This window comes from Tachypleus tridentatus, chromosome 6, assembly GCF_004210375.1.
Source record: "Tachypleus tridentatus isolate NWPU-2018 chromosome 6, ASM421037v1, whole genome shotgun sequence".
In the NCBI taxonomy this organism is placed as follows: Eukaryota; Metazoa; Arthropoda; class Merostomata; order Xiphosura; family Limulidae; genus Tachypleus; species Tachypleus tridentatus.
In genome coordinates this window covers 18,115,177-18,135,973 of record NC_134830.1, presented here as the reverse complement: position 1 = coordinate 18,135,973, position 20,797 = coordinate 18,115,177, and the positions used below count along the sequence as shown (strand labels likewise).

Sequence of the window (20,797 nt, the reverse complement as noted above, 5' to 3'; positions counted from 1 at the left end):
ATCCTTTGCAATAATATGCAAACCTCTGAGTATACCGTGACAGATTAGTATCTTAAGGTATTTAAACTGGTCCAATTTTTCATAAATTTTGCAAATATCTCCCGTTGCCTCAGCAGATAAACACCCTCGAACCATCACACTGCCTCCTCCATGTTTCAGGGTAGGTGTTATGTAATGACGTATCTTTCACCTTTCTTCCGACAGATACTATAAACTTGGACTCATCAGTTCATAACATCCTTTTCCAATCATCAGCAATCCAGTTTTGTACTTTTTTTTTAGTAAATTTTACTCTCTTGATAATACTTGGAGATCGAAGTAAAAGTTCTTAAACTGCTACACAACCAAAATATTACATTCTCGTTCAGTCTTCTTGATACCGTAGATCTGGACACTTTTCTGTCATTTCTAGTGTTTGTTAAGCTGTAGTTGTATGCATGTCTATTATATTTTGGTTATTGAAATATTGTTTTTAGGTTATAGTTATGTTTACCACGTTCCGCTTGTTCTGGACTTGTAATGTCTGCTCTGGTTTGGTTAATGAATATTAAGTTTATAAATGTATGTTTTGGGTTATATATATATATATATATTAGTTTTAATGAAATGTTATACGAAGGCATTTCGCTCTTTATAATAGGCTTTCAAAATATGATTTATATTCACTATAAAACATTTAGAATGGCAGATATTACTAAAACTTGTCTGGCTCTGGCCTGGCTCACTTCTTCGGTGCTACCTTTGTTTCGCTCTTTCTCATCCGACAATTTTATAATGTCCCATCGCACTTCACACCTTAAACAAGTAAAAATTAAATACATACAAAGTTTCAAGTACAGTTAAATAACATCTCACGTGAGGGGAACCACAATGTTCCTGATCACCTGAGTAGGGGAGGGAATTGTTGAAACTTCTCTCTTTATAAACTAAACCCCTGACAAGTTCGTTTGCGTATATTACTAAAAACATGCAGTGCTAATTTACAACCAGAATATGTTTTCATAACACCCATAAATTGGAACTAATCTAGATACCAATATATAACATGGAGTGTGACTAAATTATGAATCTAGGTGGCGCTAATGGGATTCAAATAATTATGTAGTTACACAAGTCTTGGTCAAACTTCAACTTTTACTTCTGAAGATGGTGGCGTAAGAATATCGAAACATGCAAGTTCTTTCTTTTTTTCTTAGCCCTGGTATTTGTTTTAATAAATTTGTTACCGTGTAATTATTGTAGTGTAGAACTCTTTTCAACTGCACATATTACGTACTACTTTTTTTTTTTTTTCAAGTCGGTACTTTCCTTGGCTGTGGTTTCGTTTGCAGTCAAGAATAAATCGAGAATAACAAATAATTCTCTATAATAATATCATAAACTGACTATTCTTCAACTATCTGTTATCAAATCCTTACAACTTGTAAAGAGCACTGAAACTTTCTCTAATCATACAGCACTTAGATTCTGTCTCGCTTCGTGGTGGATATTTAAAATTGGCAAAGGATCATATATATTAATAAAACCTGTACTGAAATTTTACCGCGAAATTACACCAGGGGCCGTCCCTGACACCAAGGGCTGTTTGCGAACAGCTGTCTCTAATTTGAACTCGTTTGTTGGATTTCGTGCAAAGCTACACGAGGGCTATCTGCGCCAGCCGTCCCTAATTTAGCAGTATAAGACTAGAAGGAAGGCAGCTAGTCATCACCACCCACCGCCAACTCTTGGGCTACTCTTTTACCAACGAATAATGGGATTGACCTTCAAATTATAACGCCCCACGGCTGAAAGGACGAGCATGTTTAGTGCGACGGGGATTCGAACCCGCGACCCTCAGATTACGAGTCGAACGCCTTAACCTACCTGGCCATGCCGGGCCTTTTTGAACTCGTACACGAGTCTAAAGCCGCAGTGTGCAAGACGAGGTTTTGTACCTACAACAAATATAGGTTCACAGTGAGAATTTACATTGTGCTTCCATTAAGCCACACCCGGCCCAGTGTTTTATATCTGACAACATATAACACCAAAAAAATAAATAAGTTATTATTTCTTAAGCTCAATCAGATTTTTATTTTCCTCAAACAGACTCGTTACAGGCATTTTAAACTTGTTTATTTCAAACGATATCAAACAAGATTGTCAAAGCCACTGTTACACATCAGAGCTTCAACTTTAACAATAACATTAGCTTATTTAATTGCACTAAATTGTTTTAATTAGTTAATAGCATATTATAATTCGCACACAAAAGGAGCCATACAGACAAAGATTATTCCATCATTTTTACTGACGCATTAGGTTAGTTTACACTTTTATTGAAGACGGCAAATAAAACGATGATCGAAATCAAAACATCTTCACTGTCCGTAGAAACAGTTTGAAAATCGCTACAATCTAGGTTTTTAAAAGTCTTGAATACTACGAGTCTGTAAACTCGTGTTTACAGTATAAGAATGTTGTAGAACGTGATAAACAGGTCCACAACATTCCAAAGCTTGCATAATTTAATCACAATTTTGAAAGTTGTTAAAAATCCACATCTGTAACGAAACTAACTTTCAAACACAAGTAACTGTCGATCAAATGTAAAAGTATATATACTGTAACATGGAACATTGTTTATAGTAAAAATAACCAATATTTTACGTGTAACATCTGCACTACAAGAATTAATCAATCTTCAACCAGAACTTAATAGTTTATATATTTAACATGGCAACGTTAATATGTACAATTTAATTTCTTTTTATCTAATACTTCAGTACAATCTATCTTTATGGCAGAAGATTCTTAATATAATCTCGTATCTACAATAAGACAGGATCATTTTGATTTTCGTTTTGATGAAATTGACAACTCTAAAAAGTATAATGAATTTTTTTGTTAAATAAATAAAATATTGGCGACAACACTGACATCATTTTCCTAAGTAATTGTCCAATCAAAAGGCCGCTAGAATAGTAATATCGTTGAGCCTGTAGTCAACCAGTTTACTAAGCGATAAGTGCATGTTTGTGAGTTAATTTTATTATATTTGTGTATCTTGATAAATTAAATATTTTATTAAAACCACAAAGTTGTCTCATCAAACAAATAACGAAGAACAACTGTTTTAAATCATTTTAAAGAAACAATTGTAATTATAAAAGAAAATCCTAGAGGTAATCTATTGTTGTGTCTCTGAACTTAGCTCTAGCATATTAAGGCAAAAATAAAGGTACACATTTGTGTAACAACAAATTAGGTCCACATAGAACGTAAGAAACTTATATTATTTTAATATACAGAAAATTAAGATAGTTATGACCAATACCAAACCAACAAGCCAAAGCTGAAAGGTCAGGGTGTATAGTTAAACAAATAACTTTAAATTTTATGTTAAATCAACCAACCTCGATCAGGTGCTTCTCATCCAACAGATTAAAACACTTTATAGTGTAGCATTAGCCACACCACTGATAAATCATAACTGCTAACTCTGAGAAATGTTAATGAGATACTGAAAGGCAGAACTTAAAATTCGTTTTTCTGTCAGACGCAACATGATCGCTAGATGGCGTCTAGATGAAAGTTCCTCATTTTGTAAAAGTTTTTCATCATCCTGAAACAAATAGATTGGAAACAATGAATATTTTATTACTATAAGAACATTCATGTACAGAATGAAGAAGTTATAGTGGTGTATTTGCTATGAAGTGTTTATTCGGTACTCTGGATGTGTTTGATACCAAGTCATATAAACCATGAAGATAAAAGTATTTAAACAAAATCAAACATCAGTTATTACAGAACTTTTTTTAGGTTATAGAATTTTCACAGGAAACAAACACAAATAATAAACATTTTGTTCATTATGGCCAATATACCAAAAATGAAATTACACTTGAAAGCAAACACTGGTTCCTTTATATTAAGCTTCAGCATTATCACTGTTTTCTAAACAGTTACCATTAACAACGTTTTCGTTTTTTACAGTTCTCAGCAGTTCTTGACAGTATACTATTTGTCAAGGTTTTTTTCAATTACTCTGTACTACAGAAAGTGGATGACGTTCCTGACTGACTGCTGACCAACCAACAAGTTATCCTAAACCAGATACTCAGATTTCATTAAACCAAAAGTGGCTATGGGCTTTTAATATTTTTTTCTTCATATTTATTAAATCTTTAACAATGCTAAAAGATTAGTGTTACATGCACTTGTAAAGTAAAAATACAGATGTATAACATGGTATGCTTTTATTTGATTTCATCTTACAACACATACACCAGTCACTATCATGGTATTTGTGTGATAAAATTACTAGAGTAAAACATGTGAAAACATTATTTACAGAAATTTAATGATATATATTAAAGTTACAATAAATAATCAATATATGATAAGCCTTACATTTCTAACACACTAGTTTTATTTTTTAACTACTACATTTCTGCTTCTACTGTAAGATCATAGTGCATTTAGAGCCAGTTATCATCATATACTCAACATATCTGATCTGGTTTTTAGTTCAAAACATGTAGTGGGACAAATATAGTTTCATTTTTAAAATAAGCAGCAGTTTATTTTAACTATTTCTTAATTATTTTGAACAGTGTAGTTTGATCATACTACAAAAGGTTTTGTTTTTTATTTTTATTGCTCTCTACACTCACTCCCACACATGTTTTCATCTTTTAGTTATCAATGAATTTTCTTTGTTTAATAACCATGGTAATCAGTGTCTGCTTTTTTTATATATTTTAGTGTGTTTTAATATTTGCTTCTTTATTGTAATTTAGTAAGATACTTAATAACCATTTAGTTCCTGTTGTATGATAATTATTAAAGAGGCCTTTCAGATACAGTAACTTGTTTTGTTGCTTGTATTACATGTAAAACTGTGGTGGCAGTATATGTTTAAAAAATAATAGTTTTTAATGTTTAAATTATTTACTTAACTGATTTGCATCTAAAAGGAACATAAAATCATTATTTACTTAAAGCAACATTTTCCAGTATTTTTATGAAAACACTTGGACAAGCACTATTGTGTATAATATGAAACATACTTTGAAACCTTAGAAACTGTAAAATATTTATTTATTCTTTACAAAGTGACTGTAGACTCACCTTTCTTTGTCTTAATTGTGGGTTTAAAATATTATTAAAATCTGACACATATACATTTGAATAGACATCATACAACAAAAGGATTGATTTTTTAACTGATAGACTTACAACTTATGTTTTAATGAGTTGTGATCAGTAATTAGATTTTTTTTTAAGTTGTACAAGTCTGTGGGGAAAGAAAGTTAAATTAATTTTTGTAGCACCTGCCGTTGTTGTTCAGTTTTTCATTTTTAGAAGTTGATGACATGGACTCATTAAATGACAAAGTTAAAATCGATGTTTTAAATAAATCTTTCTTTTAGCCTCCCACAACTGCTAATCTTTTCAACTTCCACCAATTAAAAACTAACAATCAGTTCTACAGTACGTTCTAGTAAAATTATAATAACGTACATAGTTACATTGTTTATATTGTGGATGATGTGTACAAAGTGACAGAGGAACAGTGCAGGAAAATTCTGCACACTTTTTCTATTTATGGAACACACGTGTTAGAGTATATAAATTTTAAAGTTATTTTGGTATATGCTCATTAGCATATTACTGTGATACAAGAGACAATTACCTGCTCAAGAAGCTAAGGTAATATTTGTTATCTAAATAAAAGTGGATAAAGATAACTGCCTGCTCTCTTTTTTTCTCTTCTTTTCTAGGGGTGACAGAAAAAAAGCACTTCAACACAACTTAGATGGCTAAGCACTTACCTCTAATGTAGTAGGATACGCTCTAAGTAATAAGGTAATTCTTGTTTTAAGAAATACAAGAGCATCCTGTGTTAGGTGGTCTGTACTCTGTATGTCTTCATTTAAGAGCCAGTCAAAATTCTGCTCTTCATTGATTTTCAGTATGTCATCTGGCAGCAGTTAAAATAAGCAAGTGTTATGCATAATGTTAAAGGATATAGATGGATAATGTATTGCAAAATACCATCAAAACAACCACGACTAATAGCATTAATTTCTAAAGTTTTTGCAACCTATGACAGTGTACTTAATGCATTATAGTAAAAATACTATGACTAATAACCAACAGTACAACAAATGACAGGCTAAATGTTCATTGTTTTAAAGTACATCAGCAAAGGAAATGGTTTAGAAATGTTAAAATCAGCTAAACCTTTTAATTACATCAGATTAAATAAAAACATACCATCCTTAATGACTTGAACTCGTAAGTAGGCTAAAAGACGCTTTTCCACTGGTTCATGCCCAGCATGAAGGTGGAATTTTCCAGTTCTAATAAATTATCAGAAATATGAGTAAATGTGACTTACTACTTATTAAAGATACAAGTGTTTTTGTTATTTTTCCTGTAGCTGTTGTTATTATTAAAATTATTCCCCTCTTCCTATATTTATATATTACTTTATTTATCACAAACACTATTAAATTCTATGGATTTCACTAAGACAAGCATAATTTGCAAAAAAAATGCAATAGTTTATACACTGGACAAACAAACCACTGACTCAGCAATCAAGCATGAGAATATCTAAACCATATTAAACTGTGGAACCGAGGTAGACTTATAGACAAACATCTCACCATCAAGAATCATACAGTTGAGAAACTTTCAATTATGGGCCTTAATATTGCCTAAACATAATGCAAAAAATGATACCTGAAAAGGAAATTAATCTACAATATAGACACCCTATTGTCATGTCGTTTAAATTAATCTACAATCTGGACACCCAATAGTCATCTGGTTTAAATTAATCTACAATCTAGACACCCTATTGTCATCTGGTTTAAATTAATCTACAATCTAGACACCCTATTGTCATGTGGTTTAAATTAATCTACAATCTGGACACCCAATAGTCATCTGGTTTAAATTAATCTACAATCTAGATCTGGTTTAAATTAACCCTATTGTCATCTGGTTTAAATTAATCTACAATCTAGACACCCTATTGTCATCTGGTTTAAATTAATCTACAATCTAGACACCCTATTGTCATCTGGTTTAAATTAATCTACAATCTAGACACCCTATTGCCATCTGGTTTAAATTAATCTACAATCTAGACACCCTATAGTCATCTGGTTTAAATTAATCTACAATCTAGACACCCTATTGTCATCTGGTTTAAATTAATCTACAATCTAGACACCCCATTGTCATCTGGTTTAAATTAATCTACAATCTAGACACCCCATTGTCATCTGGTTTAAATTAATCTACAATCTAGACACCCCATTGTCATCTGGTTTAAATTAATCTACAATCTAGACACCCCATTGTCATCTGGTTTAAATTAATCTACAATCTAGACACCCCATTGTCATCTGGTTTAAATTAATCTACAATCTAGACACCCCATTGTCATCTGGTTTAAATTAATCTACAATCTAGACACCCTATATTGTCATGTGGTTTAAATTAATCTACAATCTAGACACCCTATTGTCATCTGGTTTAAATTAATCTACAATCTAGACACCCTATTGTCATCTGGTTTAAATTAATCTACAATCTAGACACCCTATTGTCATCTGGTTTAAATTAATCTACAATCTAGACACCCTATTGTCATCTGGTTTAAATTAATCTACAATCTAGACACCCTATTGTCATCTGGTTTAAATTAATCTACAATCTAGACACCCTATTGTCATCTGGTTTAAATTAATCTACAATCTAGACACCCTATTGTCATCTGGTTTAAATTAATCTACAATCTAGACACCCTATTGTCATCTGGTTTAAATAAATCTACAATCTAGACATCCTATTGTCCTCTTGTATTAAAATCAATCTACAATCTAGACACCCTATTGTCATCTGGTTTAAATTAATCTACAATCTAGACACCCTATTGTCATCTGGTTTAAATTAATCTACAATCTAGACACCCTATTGTCATCTGGTTTAAATTAATCTACAATCTAGACACCCTATTGTCCTGGTTTAAATTAATATTAGTCATCTGGTTTAAATTAATCTACAATCTAGACACCCTATTGTCATCTGGTTTAAATTAATCTACAATCTAGACACCCTATTGTCATCTGGTTTAAATTAATCTACAATCTAGACACCCTATTGTCATCTGGTTTAAATTAATCTACAATCTAGACACCCTATTGTCATCTGGTTTAAATTAATCTACAATCTAGACACCCTATTGTCATCTGGTTTAAATTAATCTACAATCTAGACACCCTATTGTCATCTGGTTTAAATTAATCTACAATCTAGACACCCTATTGTCATCTGGTTTAAATTAATCTACAATCTAGACACCCTATTGTCATCTGGTTTAAATTAATCTACAATCTAGACACCCTATTGTCATCTGGTTTAAATTAATCTACAATCTAGACACCCTATTGTCATCTGGTTTAAATTAATCTACAATCTAGACACCCTATTGTCATCTGGTTTAAATTAATCTACAATCTAGACACCCTATTGTCATCTGGTTTAAATTAATCTACAATCTAGACACCCTATTGTCATCTGGTTTAAATTAATCTACAATCTAGACACCCTATTGTCATCTGGTTTAAATTAATCTACAATCTAGACACCCTATTGTCATCTGGTTTAAATTAATCTACAATCTAGACACCCTATTGTCATCTGGTTTAAATTAATCTACAATCTAGACACCCTATTGTCATCTGGTTTAAATTAATCTACAATCTAGACACCCTATTGTCATCTGGTTTACAATTAGAAAATCAATCTACAATCTAGACACCCTATTGTCATCTGGTTTAAATTAATCTACAATCTAGACACCCTATTGTCATCTGGTTTAAATTAATCTACAATCTAGACACCCTATTGTCATCTGGTTTAAATTAATCTACAATCTAGACACCCTATTGTCATCTGGTTTAAATTAATCTACAATCTAGACACCCTATTGTCATCTGGTTTAAATTAATCTACAATCTAGACACCCTATTGTCATCTGGTTTAAATTAATCTACAATCTAGACACCCTATTGTCATCTGGTTTAAATTAATCTACAATCTAGACACCCTATTGTCATCTGGTTTAAATTAATCTACAATCTAGACACCCTATTGTCATCTGGTTTAAATTAATCTACAATCTAGACACCCTATTGTCATCTGGTTTAAATTAATCTAAAATCTAGACACCCTATTGTCATCTGGTTTAAATTAATCTACAATCTAGACACCCTATTGTCATCTGGTTTAAATTAATCTACAATCTAGACACCCTATTGTCATCTGGTTTAAATTAATCTACAATCTAGACACCCTATTGTCATCTGGTTTAAATTAATCTACAATCTAGACACCCTATTGTCATCTGGTTTAAATTAATCTACAATCTAGACACCCTATTGTCATCTGGTTTAAATTAATCTACAATCTAGACACCCTATTGTCATCTGGTTTAAATTAATCTACAATCTAAACACCCTATTGTCATCTGGTTTAAATTAATCTACAATCTAGACACCCTATTGTCATCTGGTTTAAATTAATCTACAATCTAGACACCCTATTGTCATCTGGTTTAAATTAATCTATAATCTAGACACCCTATTGTCATCTGGTTTAAATTAATCTACAATCTAAACACCCTATTGTCATCTGGTTTAAATTAATGCTTTTCTTTCTTATAGTTTTTCACTTTTTCTATATTTTGTTTTAATTTTAATTTTAATCCGTTTTTTATTTTTATGACTTGAAATATTTATGCATAAGATGTAATTCTGAAGAGACATTTCACTCTCAATGTTATAAATACTCCAAATGCAATTTTTTAAAATTCAGTGCATGCAACTTTGTTGTGGCTGTATAATCTAATACGTTCCTCTTAAAATACAAATATAAAAACTTGGTTTTATAATTCTGATATATTTGTTATTATGTCTTTAAATATATGTTTCTTCACTATGACAGAGTCTAGCTTAATAGATATTCAATAAGTTGCAAACATTGAGAGTACACAAAAATAAGTATATCATTGCAGCACCAGTACGGCTACAATATTCTCAAAAAAAGACTTAGTTGTGTCTACATCCCTAAAATACTAAATCCAACATAATCAAAGAATATACTGAACACTGAATTATTTCACTAGGGAAGTTATGTTGACAACAACTTTGTAACTACTCTGTTAAAATTGCATGCTATTCTTTACATTATTAGAATAATAGAAATCTAAACACTGAATTTATAGGGGAATACAAACAAGGACTCATGGTTTCCCTTTCTTTGATACACTGGCATATTATTAGGCTTTATAGTGAATGTTTATTCTAAATAAGAATTTTTCAAATTTTTACATAATGGAAAAGTTTATATAAATATATTTAAACTAGTTTAATGAAGATTTGTGTTATTTAGGCTTATAAAATGCAAAAAACCTTTCAATTTTCATAGTTCAAAATCATAAAAACAGCTACAGTTGTAGCTTTAGTACACATAGAACATTCGTTTGTGCTCAAAATACACCTATCTTAGTCAGAGTATAGCCATAACTAAATGTAAGATTTGTACTTAAATTTGTTTTTAGAATCATTGTATGTTGGATTTCACTTAAAGCTACAGGGGGCTCTCTGTACTAACTTTATTTTTGTAAGTGACAGACTAGAGAAAAGCCATCTAGATACACCCTCCAATGCCAACTCTTGTTAGATTGAATAGTGAACTTCAACTGTCACTTTTATAATACAATTATTTATTTTCTATTTTTCCGATAATAAATCATAGACACAGATCTAGCTTTCTATTAGTAATACTACTGGCTAATGAATGTCCATGATCTTGTAACTTATCTACTCATTTAAATATCAGTATGGGTAATTTTTAGAATAAATGGAAGATTAAAAGTCATGAAAATGCCCAATATTAACCTCAAACACAAAGTAATTACTCTTGAATGTTGTTGAATGGTATTTTAAGAACTGACTGGCCAACACATTCACAGTATGCAGAAAGCTCAATGCTGCTGAATACCATGAAATGACTTCAGACCATAAGTTGCACATTACAGCCATGAATGCAAGAGAACAAGCCTGATGGTGGTTTGAAAATCTGAATTAGGATGACGAACAGTAGAAATCATCACAAGAGATGAATCCTTCTGCTTCCTGTTTTCTTCAGAACACGATTTCATAACCTGAAGAATGCATTGTGTATGTGCTGATCACTTCAACTAAACACAATTATTAATTTCAGCATGATTACCGATCTCTTGTCATACCTAGTTATCCAGCAGTGGTTTCAGGATATGGGGGAGAAAAATAGAGAGAGAGAGAAAAAAATCATCTATGATTTGTCTTGGTCAGCTCAGAACCCCAAACATAACCAAGTTCAACTTTTCCAAGATGTTTTGAAACACCATGTGAGGAATAAAATGGACAGATCTTGAAATCTTTCTCTAGTTGGACCTGCTTTGCAAGAGGAATGGCAAACAATTCAACCACACTTATACCAACAGAAATAATTGTTAATAATAAAGTCCAGACTCTCACTAATAAAAAAGGTGGAGACACTCAGTAATGAACCATGCTTAGTTTCTACTTTGGCAAAAATATTTATAAATATGTTGGAAGAAGGGACTTAATTCTCTCAACACCAAACAGCATTATGTAATACAAAGCATATTTCTTCAACTTTTCAAAGACATATTACATTCATGTTCTAGGAAATATTAGGAAATTACTTACACTGGGAGACCTAACTGTTTACACAGCTGACTCTTCTGGGTAAAAAGAGGATCACTCTTGCTCATACCTGAAAGATAATGTCAAGTAAGTCCTCTTAGGTATCAAATTCTTAAATAATGTCAAAATCAACACCATATTTGGAATACTAACAAAACATGCCCTTCAACAAAAATAATATGAACTTATATATAGCTGTGTTATAGGGTGAGTTAAAGATAATTTCAAAAATAACATACAGTGTTTGAAATGAATACTAGTAAACTCCTAGTCAGTGTTGTAGTTTTGCAGTATAACTTAGAAAGCACTGAAAAATTGGTAGTACGCATTCCAGGAGAAGATTCACAGATTCTTACTGTTGAGTAGCAACACATTCATGTTATGTGCATTTCAGTCAGCGTCATGCTGGGCTTTGCAATACCAACTGAAGCTGCATGACATACTGAGGATAAAAATTGTGAGATGGGGACAGCATACCTATAATTTCAATGCAGTTAGTTGATTGGCAATACAATGCATATACTCCAACCTCAGCAGTAAGATGAGAAATAATGTGACCAAGTGGTGGTTCATTGGAGGTAATTATGAAATATAAAATATGCAAGTTTTTTGGGGTTTTTTACATTCTCCTTAATTTGACTATGAATGACAAATGATAGGCCTTTTGGTTTCTAATGGTTTACTAGCTTTTGGTGTTCACATAGTAACTAAAAAATATATATATTTCACTATATATGGTGATTGTCAGAAGTGGACAACTGTAGACTTACTTATCCAGTTACTGGAAGATTAGATTCACCAATTTCCACCCACATTAAACATTTTTAAGCCTTTGTAAAATAGTTAAAAATTCAAACAGTTACATGTAGTTAAGTTTTGATACTAGAAAATATATGAAAAGATATATAGCAAAAAAATCAAAACATATAAACAGAACAAATACATATTTATTACTGTTTAATTATGTTTAATGTAATTATAATGCATAGTTAATTTTAGGGAAGAATAATGCTGCTGCTAGTAGCAGTTCTGGTTTAGTTGTACCTTCAAAACAGTTTCTTCACTAAAATTTCAAATCTTACTTATTTTGTTCTATAAATGAAAAAAAAATACTTAAAACATATTTACAGCAATTGTAATAGTAGCTTACGTTCATACTTTGTAATGTTCTAAGTACAGAATGTTTTTTTTACAATATAAAATATTTTTGGAGTAAAAAGAATAATACTGATTTCATAATTTAGTCAAAAGAAACCTGCTGTTGCAATGCACATTTAGCAAATCCAAGGTTTAAACCCTTGGTTTAAAGTTTGCAAAACTATATGTAATTTGTGCTAACTGGAAACTATTTTTAAATGTTTAACACAGAAAATTAGAAATTTCAATTTTTCTAAAGTTAAAAATGATAGCTAATATGAAATCAGAAACTTTGTTAGCTACATGTTAGACCTACATATTATTACCAAGAGAGTTGTATTACCCAAAACAGCTGTTTACAAAAACACAAAAAAGCTTGCAACAGTAATAAAAGAACACTAAACAATATTTAAACATCAATAAAGGAATGTGAAAATACACAAAGTGTAAAGAAAGTTATAGTTTTAAAAACTAATACTTTGAGAATTAGAAATAATAATTTAACCTCTGGATGGGTAAAAAGTCATTATTTCCATATTTATTTACTTTTTGATTACAATAAATGCAAGATAATGCATGTGGAATAGCACAACTTGAATCATGAGTACATTACTGATGGGATAACCTCAACACTGTTATGGAATAAAAAGATCCAAGTGTTTCAGCTGATCAGCATCTTAAGCCATCCAAGCAATGAGCTTTTGTTAGTGCAGGTAAATAGGATTTTAGGTTATATTTATGGAAATACTGAATGCACATGTAAAGAGATCATAATGTCTTTTGACAGGTTACTGGTTAGGCCAAATTTGTAGTATTGTATTAATTTCTGAGCTCCAAAATTATAAAGAATATTTAATTGTTGGAAAGACAACATTATTCTTCTAACAGGATGACTGGTCGCTGGAAAAAAGTTACCACTAAATGCAGTGTGTACAGTAAGGGGGTTTTAAAGTAAGGACTGATAAATTTTTTTTGGTTTTTTTAAAAATAATTTAGTTTAATTTAGTAGATAGGGCAGCCTAGACAGAATATAGTGTCCATTTATGTTATGAACTCATACTTTCTGTCATATTGTGATATATCTTGTGATACCCTTCATGAATAATTATGTAAATTTACAGATGCTCCCTCAACAAATGTTAATGTGCATTGTAATAATTTATCAGTTATAAGAAGGAAGTGGATGCACTGCAGGTAATTACTTGAATTCTGTTCTGATTATAAAAAAATGTAGCTTTCAAAATGAAAAATTACTTGTCCAAGATTTAGAGTTCCTAAACTGAAATGATGGAAATGTATGTAAATATAAATTAGGTAACACCATCCTTAAGTAGGGTATAGATGCTGTGAAGGTAAGTCTTGCATATTAACAAGAAGTTACAAAATTTACATTAACAACAGGCAATTAAAAGAGGTATCATAAGGCTCTTCCTTATGATCAAAAATAATCTTTGATCTACGAATTCAGCCATCAAAGGCTTAAAGCAAGAGTTCCTTGAATACTATCATAGTCTCTTATCTATGACAAAATCAAGAACATGGTGAAGATAATAGTATACAATAATTAAAAAGATGAACCAAGGAAAAAACTCAACTACAAACAAATGACATGTAAATTATATATATGAAGAGTGGGTTAAAGGAGTTTACTTGACAACAGGTAACCAGGAATACAAAGGAATAAAAGTTATACATACATGAAAGTAATAAAATATTAATACTTCTTTTAAAAAACAAAATTCTATACTATGAATACAGGATGAAAAATACATTACATATACAATAACTATTCTAAACATCAGTATCATATCTGTGTGATCTTACCTAGTTTGAGAACAATGCTGTCATGTGGATTTTCTAGACAAACAAATCCATTATGTATGAAAAACTCTGCATTGGATCTTACTCCATAGAAAATGCACACCTTTTGAAAAACATAAAGAAGTTAGCCTTATCAAAAGTGGAAGAAATGGTGAACTAATCATGAAACACTTAATATATTTGTTTGTTATTACAAATGAAACAACTGACAACTGCACATGTGCAATACCAAAGCTAGAAAAGCTATGAAGCTTTATGTATATAGGGGTTAATGGTCTAGTAAAACACACTGGTTTAAGTTGATGTTGTAATAACATTCCAATTAAGAGATTTTGACTGCTGTATTCTAACATGTCTAAAGAAATATCTGAGAAACAAGTTGCCAACTTACAACATTATTAATGATAACTTTCTGAACATAGATTAAAAACCAAAAATGAAGTTCGCACAACAAAAATGTTATTTACGTATTTTATTTAAAAGATATAAAACTTGTATTTTTAATTATACAATTATTTATTTATCCAAAACCTAATACATGTTGTCCAAAACATAAAATTCCATTTTTAATATAAGACTTACTGCCCCCAACAGCTACATCTAAGCTTTTCAGTACTCTTGAAGTAATGAAGTTATATATGGGATTTGAACAGTTTGTTATGAATAGCTAATTACAGAACATTACCACTACATTATTGCTAGGACAACTTGTGACAGGTACGTTTTTGTTACTTCATTTTCAAAACATTTCAGTTTTTGTTACAAATGATGATTTTTGACAAGTAGTTTTAAATATAAAACTGATTGGTGACAATAATAAAAAATAATATGTTGTAGACAGTAAAATCATTTGGTGATCACTGAAAAGTTATGTAACACTACAGGGAAGAAAAAGTGTCTAAACCTGTATTATGATGTATTACATGGGTTAGAAGGTGTCATGAACAGAAAACGTAAGTTACAGTGAAAACAATTTAGGTCTACAAAACATTTATCATAATTTAACATCATCATTTGCAAACATATGTATCATAATGGCGAATCTAGTAACAAAATTCATCAATCACAAAAAAACAACTTGTAATGAAATCTTTCTAACAATGCAACAATAATATTGATGCTATCTTTAATGAAGTGTCATTAACTTGTACATAAATACAAATATAACAAGTTCTGAAGTTGTACAGAGATACTTTAAAACACTGTGACATTAGTTAGATAGTTCATAATTCACGTGTTCCCAATGCACACTGTTACTTACAATCTTGTTCTTCACCATTTATTACAGGTATTAATCATACATCCTAATGTATTGAATAATGTTCATCTCTAAAACACAGTCTTGATACAGTCTAACATATACACTCACATTACAATTAGTTATAAATGATACATTTATTCAACACAAATAATATTACTGTATGTTTATAGAAGAGTATGTAGTAAAAATAAAGCTTATTATACTACATTATCAACTGCTGTACTTAATAATTCACTATATTTGGTTTTGTATATAAAACTAGGATCTTTCCAGTTTTACAAACATTTGATAAGTCTGTTAAAAACACAACTAAAATCTATCCATTTTCAACTTTGTTTGTTTGTTTTGAATTTTGTGCAAAGCTACTCAAGGGCTATCTGCACTAGCCATCCATAATTTAGTAGTGTAAGACTAGAGGGAAGGCAGCTAGTCATCACCACCCACTGCCAACTAGTGGGATTGACCATCACATTATTATGCCCACACAGATGAAAGGGTAAGCGTGTTTGGTGCGACCTCAATTCTAACCCACAACCCTCAGATTACAAGTCGAGGCACGCTTACCCCACCTGGCCATGCTGGGCCAGCATTTTTGCCTTTGTCATCCTCATCCAAAAGTTACTTTTAGCTAAAATATGCAATTTTTTGTAGTTTGATGTTAATTTTTCTTAAAATCTAAATATGAGCCAGCATTATTTTTAATATCACATGAACTTCTTACTCTAGATACAAGCAATTTGTGACAATGACAATTTAAAATATCCAAAGCTGGTTGTTAAATTGAAAAAAAAAACGTTTTTAAAGTTACTAAGCCTATTAATGTTTTTTATTGCAATTTTCTCTTTTTTGCAACGTTTCTCTCATGACTAAACAGCTTTTTTCAATAGACAAAGTAACATATTCTATTCAGTTCCTTACTCATGAAAGTTATACCACAGCCCATCAAATAGAATTTAATACAACTGTGGTTTCAAAAAGAACATTATATTGTCTTATTGACCACAGGAATGGTCATACCAAATTCAATCATAAAATATAGTGTGAGCTATTCTTTGTAGCTTGAATCTACAGTTAATTCTTAAAGCAAAACATTTTTATTGTATACTATTATCATACTCTTATTACCAAATATTATTCATTATTGTTGGATGTCATCTTATCAAACATTCGCTTTCAACTACAGTGGAGCGCCATTAAGCCGCGGACCAGTAAACCGCGAAATTGCTTAAGCCACTGTAGCAAGTCTTGTGAGCGATGTGAGCGAGGATTATCGCAGCTCACCGCTTATGAATTTAATCCTGGCTTTATAACTTCAAGGGGATATTTAAAAAGGATTTGCTTTAATTTGGGAAATAAATAAAATATATTACAATAGAAATTGACCGTTATTCTACCTTATCCGCTCTCTATGTCAGCTTTATGGAGGCCGCCATTGTTACCGAATCACACCTCTCCATATATTAAAGTTAATCCGCAGTAAATACGTGAAAAAAGTGATCAATAATTAAAGTATTATTTTTAATTCGATAATCCAATATAATGATCACGCAATGGCCCGGATGAGGCTCCTCGGCAGAGCTGTTGGTGACTTCGGCTTTTCAGTTACAAAGGTTTAAGCCGCGGTTAAGCAGGTTGACCCCCCAAATACCGCGGCTTAACGACGCTCCACTGTATTAACAGTCACAGACGACATTTAAGACAGAAGTACGAAGAAAAATATGTAAAAAGAGTAACAAAAATTTTAAAAACACACATTTAACAACTTAAGCATAAAAACACAAAATAAGAGATCTAATCATTTGTTTCTACTGTATAACTTCTCCAGCTAAAAAGATTTTCAGTTGTTTAAAATAAACAAACTTACAGAATTAGGAAAGAAACCATTCCAGATGCAGCCACTTGTACACATCCACAGTAATAAGTTATGGATCTGTTTGTTTTAAATTTCATACAAAGTTACATGAGGGTTACCTTCACTAGCCACCTCTACATTCAGTAGTGACAGAATAGAGGGAAGGCAGACAATCAATATCACCTACTGCCAACCCTTGAGCTACTCTTTCTACCAAAAAATATTAGGATGAACCATCACTTTATAATGCTCCCACACCTAAAAGGGCAAACAGCATGTTTTGTGATGGGGATTGAATCCAAAGACTGCAAGCTGAGCACCTTAACCAACAGGACAATAATTTATGAACACAGCCAATATCGTGGACGTGGCTGTATCCAGTGCATGATTAAAAATTAGCAAGAGAAAGTAGAAAATCTGCCACCTAAAATTACAATTTGCTACTTGTGCTGTTAAATCAACACCAAATATTTATTATTACCAGAAACCTGGTAAAACATTTTACAAAAACTCTATTTTTTCAATTAGAAAAGCTGACCTCTTATCCATACATTCAACTTCCAATAAATACAAAATTGGAATGATGTGTTTAGGCCTAGTTTCTGCCATAATAGTGGTAATTCAAACTATGACCTATAAAACAAAGAAGGGTGATAGAAGGATCTTAATGTTCTCATCTAATGTCTTCTTGCATAGTTATGGGAAAGTTGAGAAAGTTGCTTTTTTTAAGAATGTCAGTAAATTAGTGAATGAGAATAAATCTTCTCTATCTTCGATTGAAGCTGTAACATGTGAAACAATATTTTATTCAGCTTTTGAAAGTTTACCTATTTATTGCTGAAAATTACCAAAGAACTTGTGCTGCATTATATTTTTATTATTAAAATAAAATGAAGCAGCATTTCTGGTATTTATATCTTACTTTATATTTGAATATATCCCTGAATCAAATGGTTTTTTATTTATTCATTTTCTTCTTCCTGATCAATTTCCATAAATGAATCAAATTCAATTGGTAAAAATTAGTAAATATTAAAATTCTAGTCACTTTTTGCTGACCTCACACTTTCAACTATTTTGCAAAAATCTAAACAGTGTGAACTGCTCACCATTCTTCCAAACATTGCTAGGTCATATGTTCTTACAACCTACAAAGTAATGAAAACATTGTGACATTTAAAAGAATGGCACATGTTTACACTCTCAAAAGCTTAAACTTTTGATTTATACTTCTACCCTTTGGTCAAACAAAATAGGTCAGTCTTACTTTGTGTGTTTACAACGTGAGCTCACCCCTTACAAGCACCTTGCAACAGGCCATTGCCAATCAGTTATTTAACATGTTGAAAATAACTGCAATTACCTATAATAATAATAATAATAACAAAATAAAAAAACAGTCTCAACATTTAATAAGGTGTTTTTATACACATAAGGTTGTATAAAACTAAATTAATTTACTTTTGAATGTACTAAACAATTTTCATTTATAACATGAAAGTAGTTAAAACACAAAATTTATTGCAAGTTTCATGTTATTCTAAAAAACAACAGTATTACCACTATCAAGATATAGCAACAACATGCACACATCTTCCATTCTGGTTACTTTAAACTAAATATAAAATAATTTCAACTTCCTTGCACTTTAAAAAGTACTTCATAACAATCCCATTGTCAGTGTGTATGTGTGAGAAAAAAATCGTTTGTATCACAACATTTGAAATGACCAAATTAACAAATAAACTACAAATTGTAAAGTTATGAATAAAATTTGGACTTTTGTATTTTTACTATTTTATTTTCCTGTCCATTAAAATTAAGAAAAGCAATTGCAGTTCTCTGACTTTTATTTCAGGTTGTTTGATCATTCAAAAATGATTTTTTTCCTTTAAACTATAGTGTTAATTCTAAAAATAAAATACCTTAGTAAATAAAAGACACCTAAATCCAAATTTTAATAAAATCCTTCACAACAAAACCACCACTGAATACATATTTATAAGTAATAATAAAAGCAAGTCTATAGCATACATTAATCAAAAAACATTCTTTTTCTATATACATCCTCAACATTCTTAGATAAACAATTTTTAAATTAATTTTCAAAACCAAAAATTATAATAAATATATATACTAAAATCTGTCACTAAAAAAAACAAAAACAAAACAAACTGAAAATATGATTTACCTGTTCTCCTGCATTTACATTTTTCATAGCAAAGCATTCCAGTTGATTCTTCTCAACATTGAAGTCTGTAGACACCTAATAATAATAACAGATTACTCACCTATCAGCTGATATCACTGAAGCATTCCAAGTGATCTTTGTGCATATAAAACTTAAGCTTTAACCATGTAAATCTTACACCTCCATTACATTCAAGCTACCGTTAACCATTTTTTATACTGACAACAATATGAAAGCTTCATGGTTGGTTGGTTTGGTGTTTTATGGTGCAAAGTAACTAGGCTATCTGCACCAAACATCAAGTAAAAAGTTAAAATTAAAGTAAAATTATTAAAATTCATAAAAAGAAATTAAGGTAAAACAAAGCAAAGTTTAATTTTTGATTTAAAAACATAAATAGCATTAAATTCAAGTTTTACATCTAGTTTACAGCATTAAGAAAAAAACTACAGTAATACAAGTTGTAAAGGACTTCGTGCAATTATCATAATTCGCCACGAAGACTAACAGGTTAAAAAACCATCATTAGTCACCTGAAGTTGGTCTTCCCAGTCCTGGTTTTGAGTTATTTCACATTATAATTTTCTACTTCAAATCAAATTAGATGTACTTTGATTCTTAAAATGGAATCACAGTAAAAAAGGTCTAATGTATAAATTAAAAACTTAAATAGCATTAAAAAGATTAATGGCCTTTAGAAAACTGAAAACATTTCTAAGGTGGACAGTGTCACCATTGCCAATAACACTGTCTAA

At 30.8% G+C, this 20,797-nt stretch overlaps 1 protein-coding gene across 2 annotated transcripts in view; it reads right to left on the bottom strand.

The window, feature by feature from the left end:
- Nucleotides 1–2,052: 2,052 nt before the first annotated feature.
- LOC143252019 (actin-histidine N-methyltransferase-like) overlaps nucleotides 2,053–20,797 on the bottom strand; it is a 67,147-nt gene continuing 48,402 nt past the window's right edge. For both annotated transcript variants that reach the window (XM_076503542.1, XM_076503543.1), the window contains exons 11-16: nucleotides 20,043–20,117; nucleotides 14,742–14,841; nucleotides 11,784–11,850; nucleotides 6,268–6,353; nucleotides 5,823–5,971; nucleotides 2,053–3,607 (exon numbers count right to left, since the gene is read on the bottom strand). In XM_076503542.1, the coding sequence (XP_076359657.1) occupies nucleotides 3,479–3,607; nucleotides 5,823–5,971; nucleotides 6,268–6,353; nucleotides 11,784–11,850; nucleotides 14,742–14,841; nucleotides 20,043–20,117 (606 nt within the window). In that variant the 3' untranslated portion in view covers nucleotides 2,053–3,478. The remainder of the gene's footprint in view (nucleotides 3,608–5,822; nucleotides 5,972–6,267; nucleotides 6,354–11,783; nucleotides 11,851–14,741; nucleotides 14,842–20,042; nucleotides 20,118–20,797) is intronic.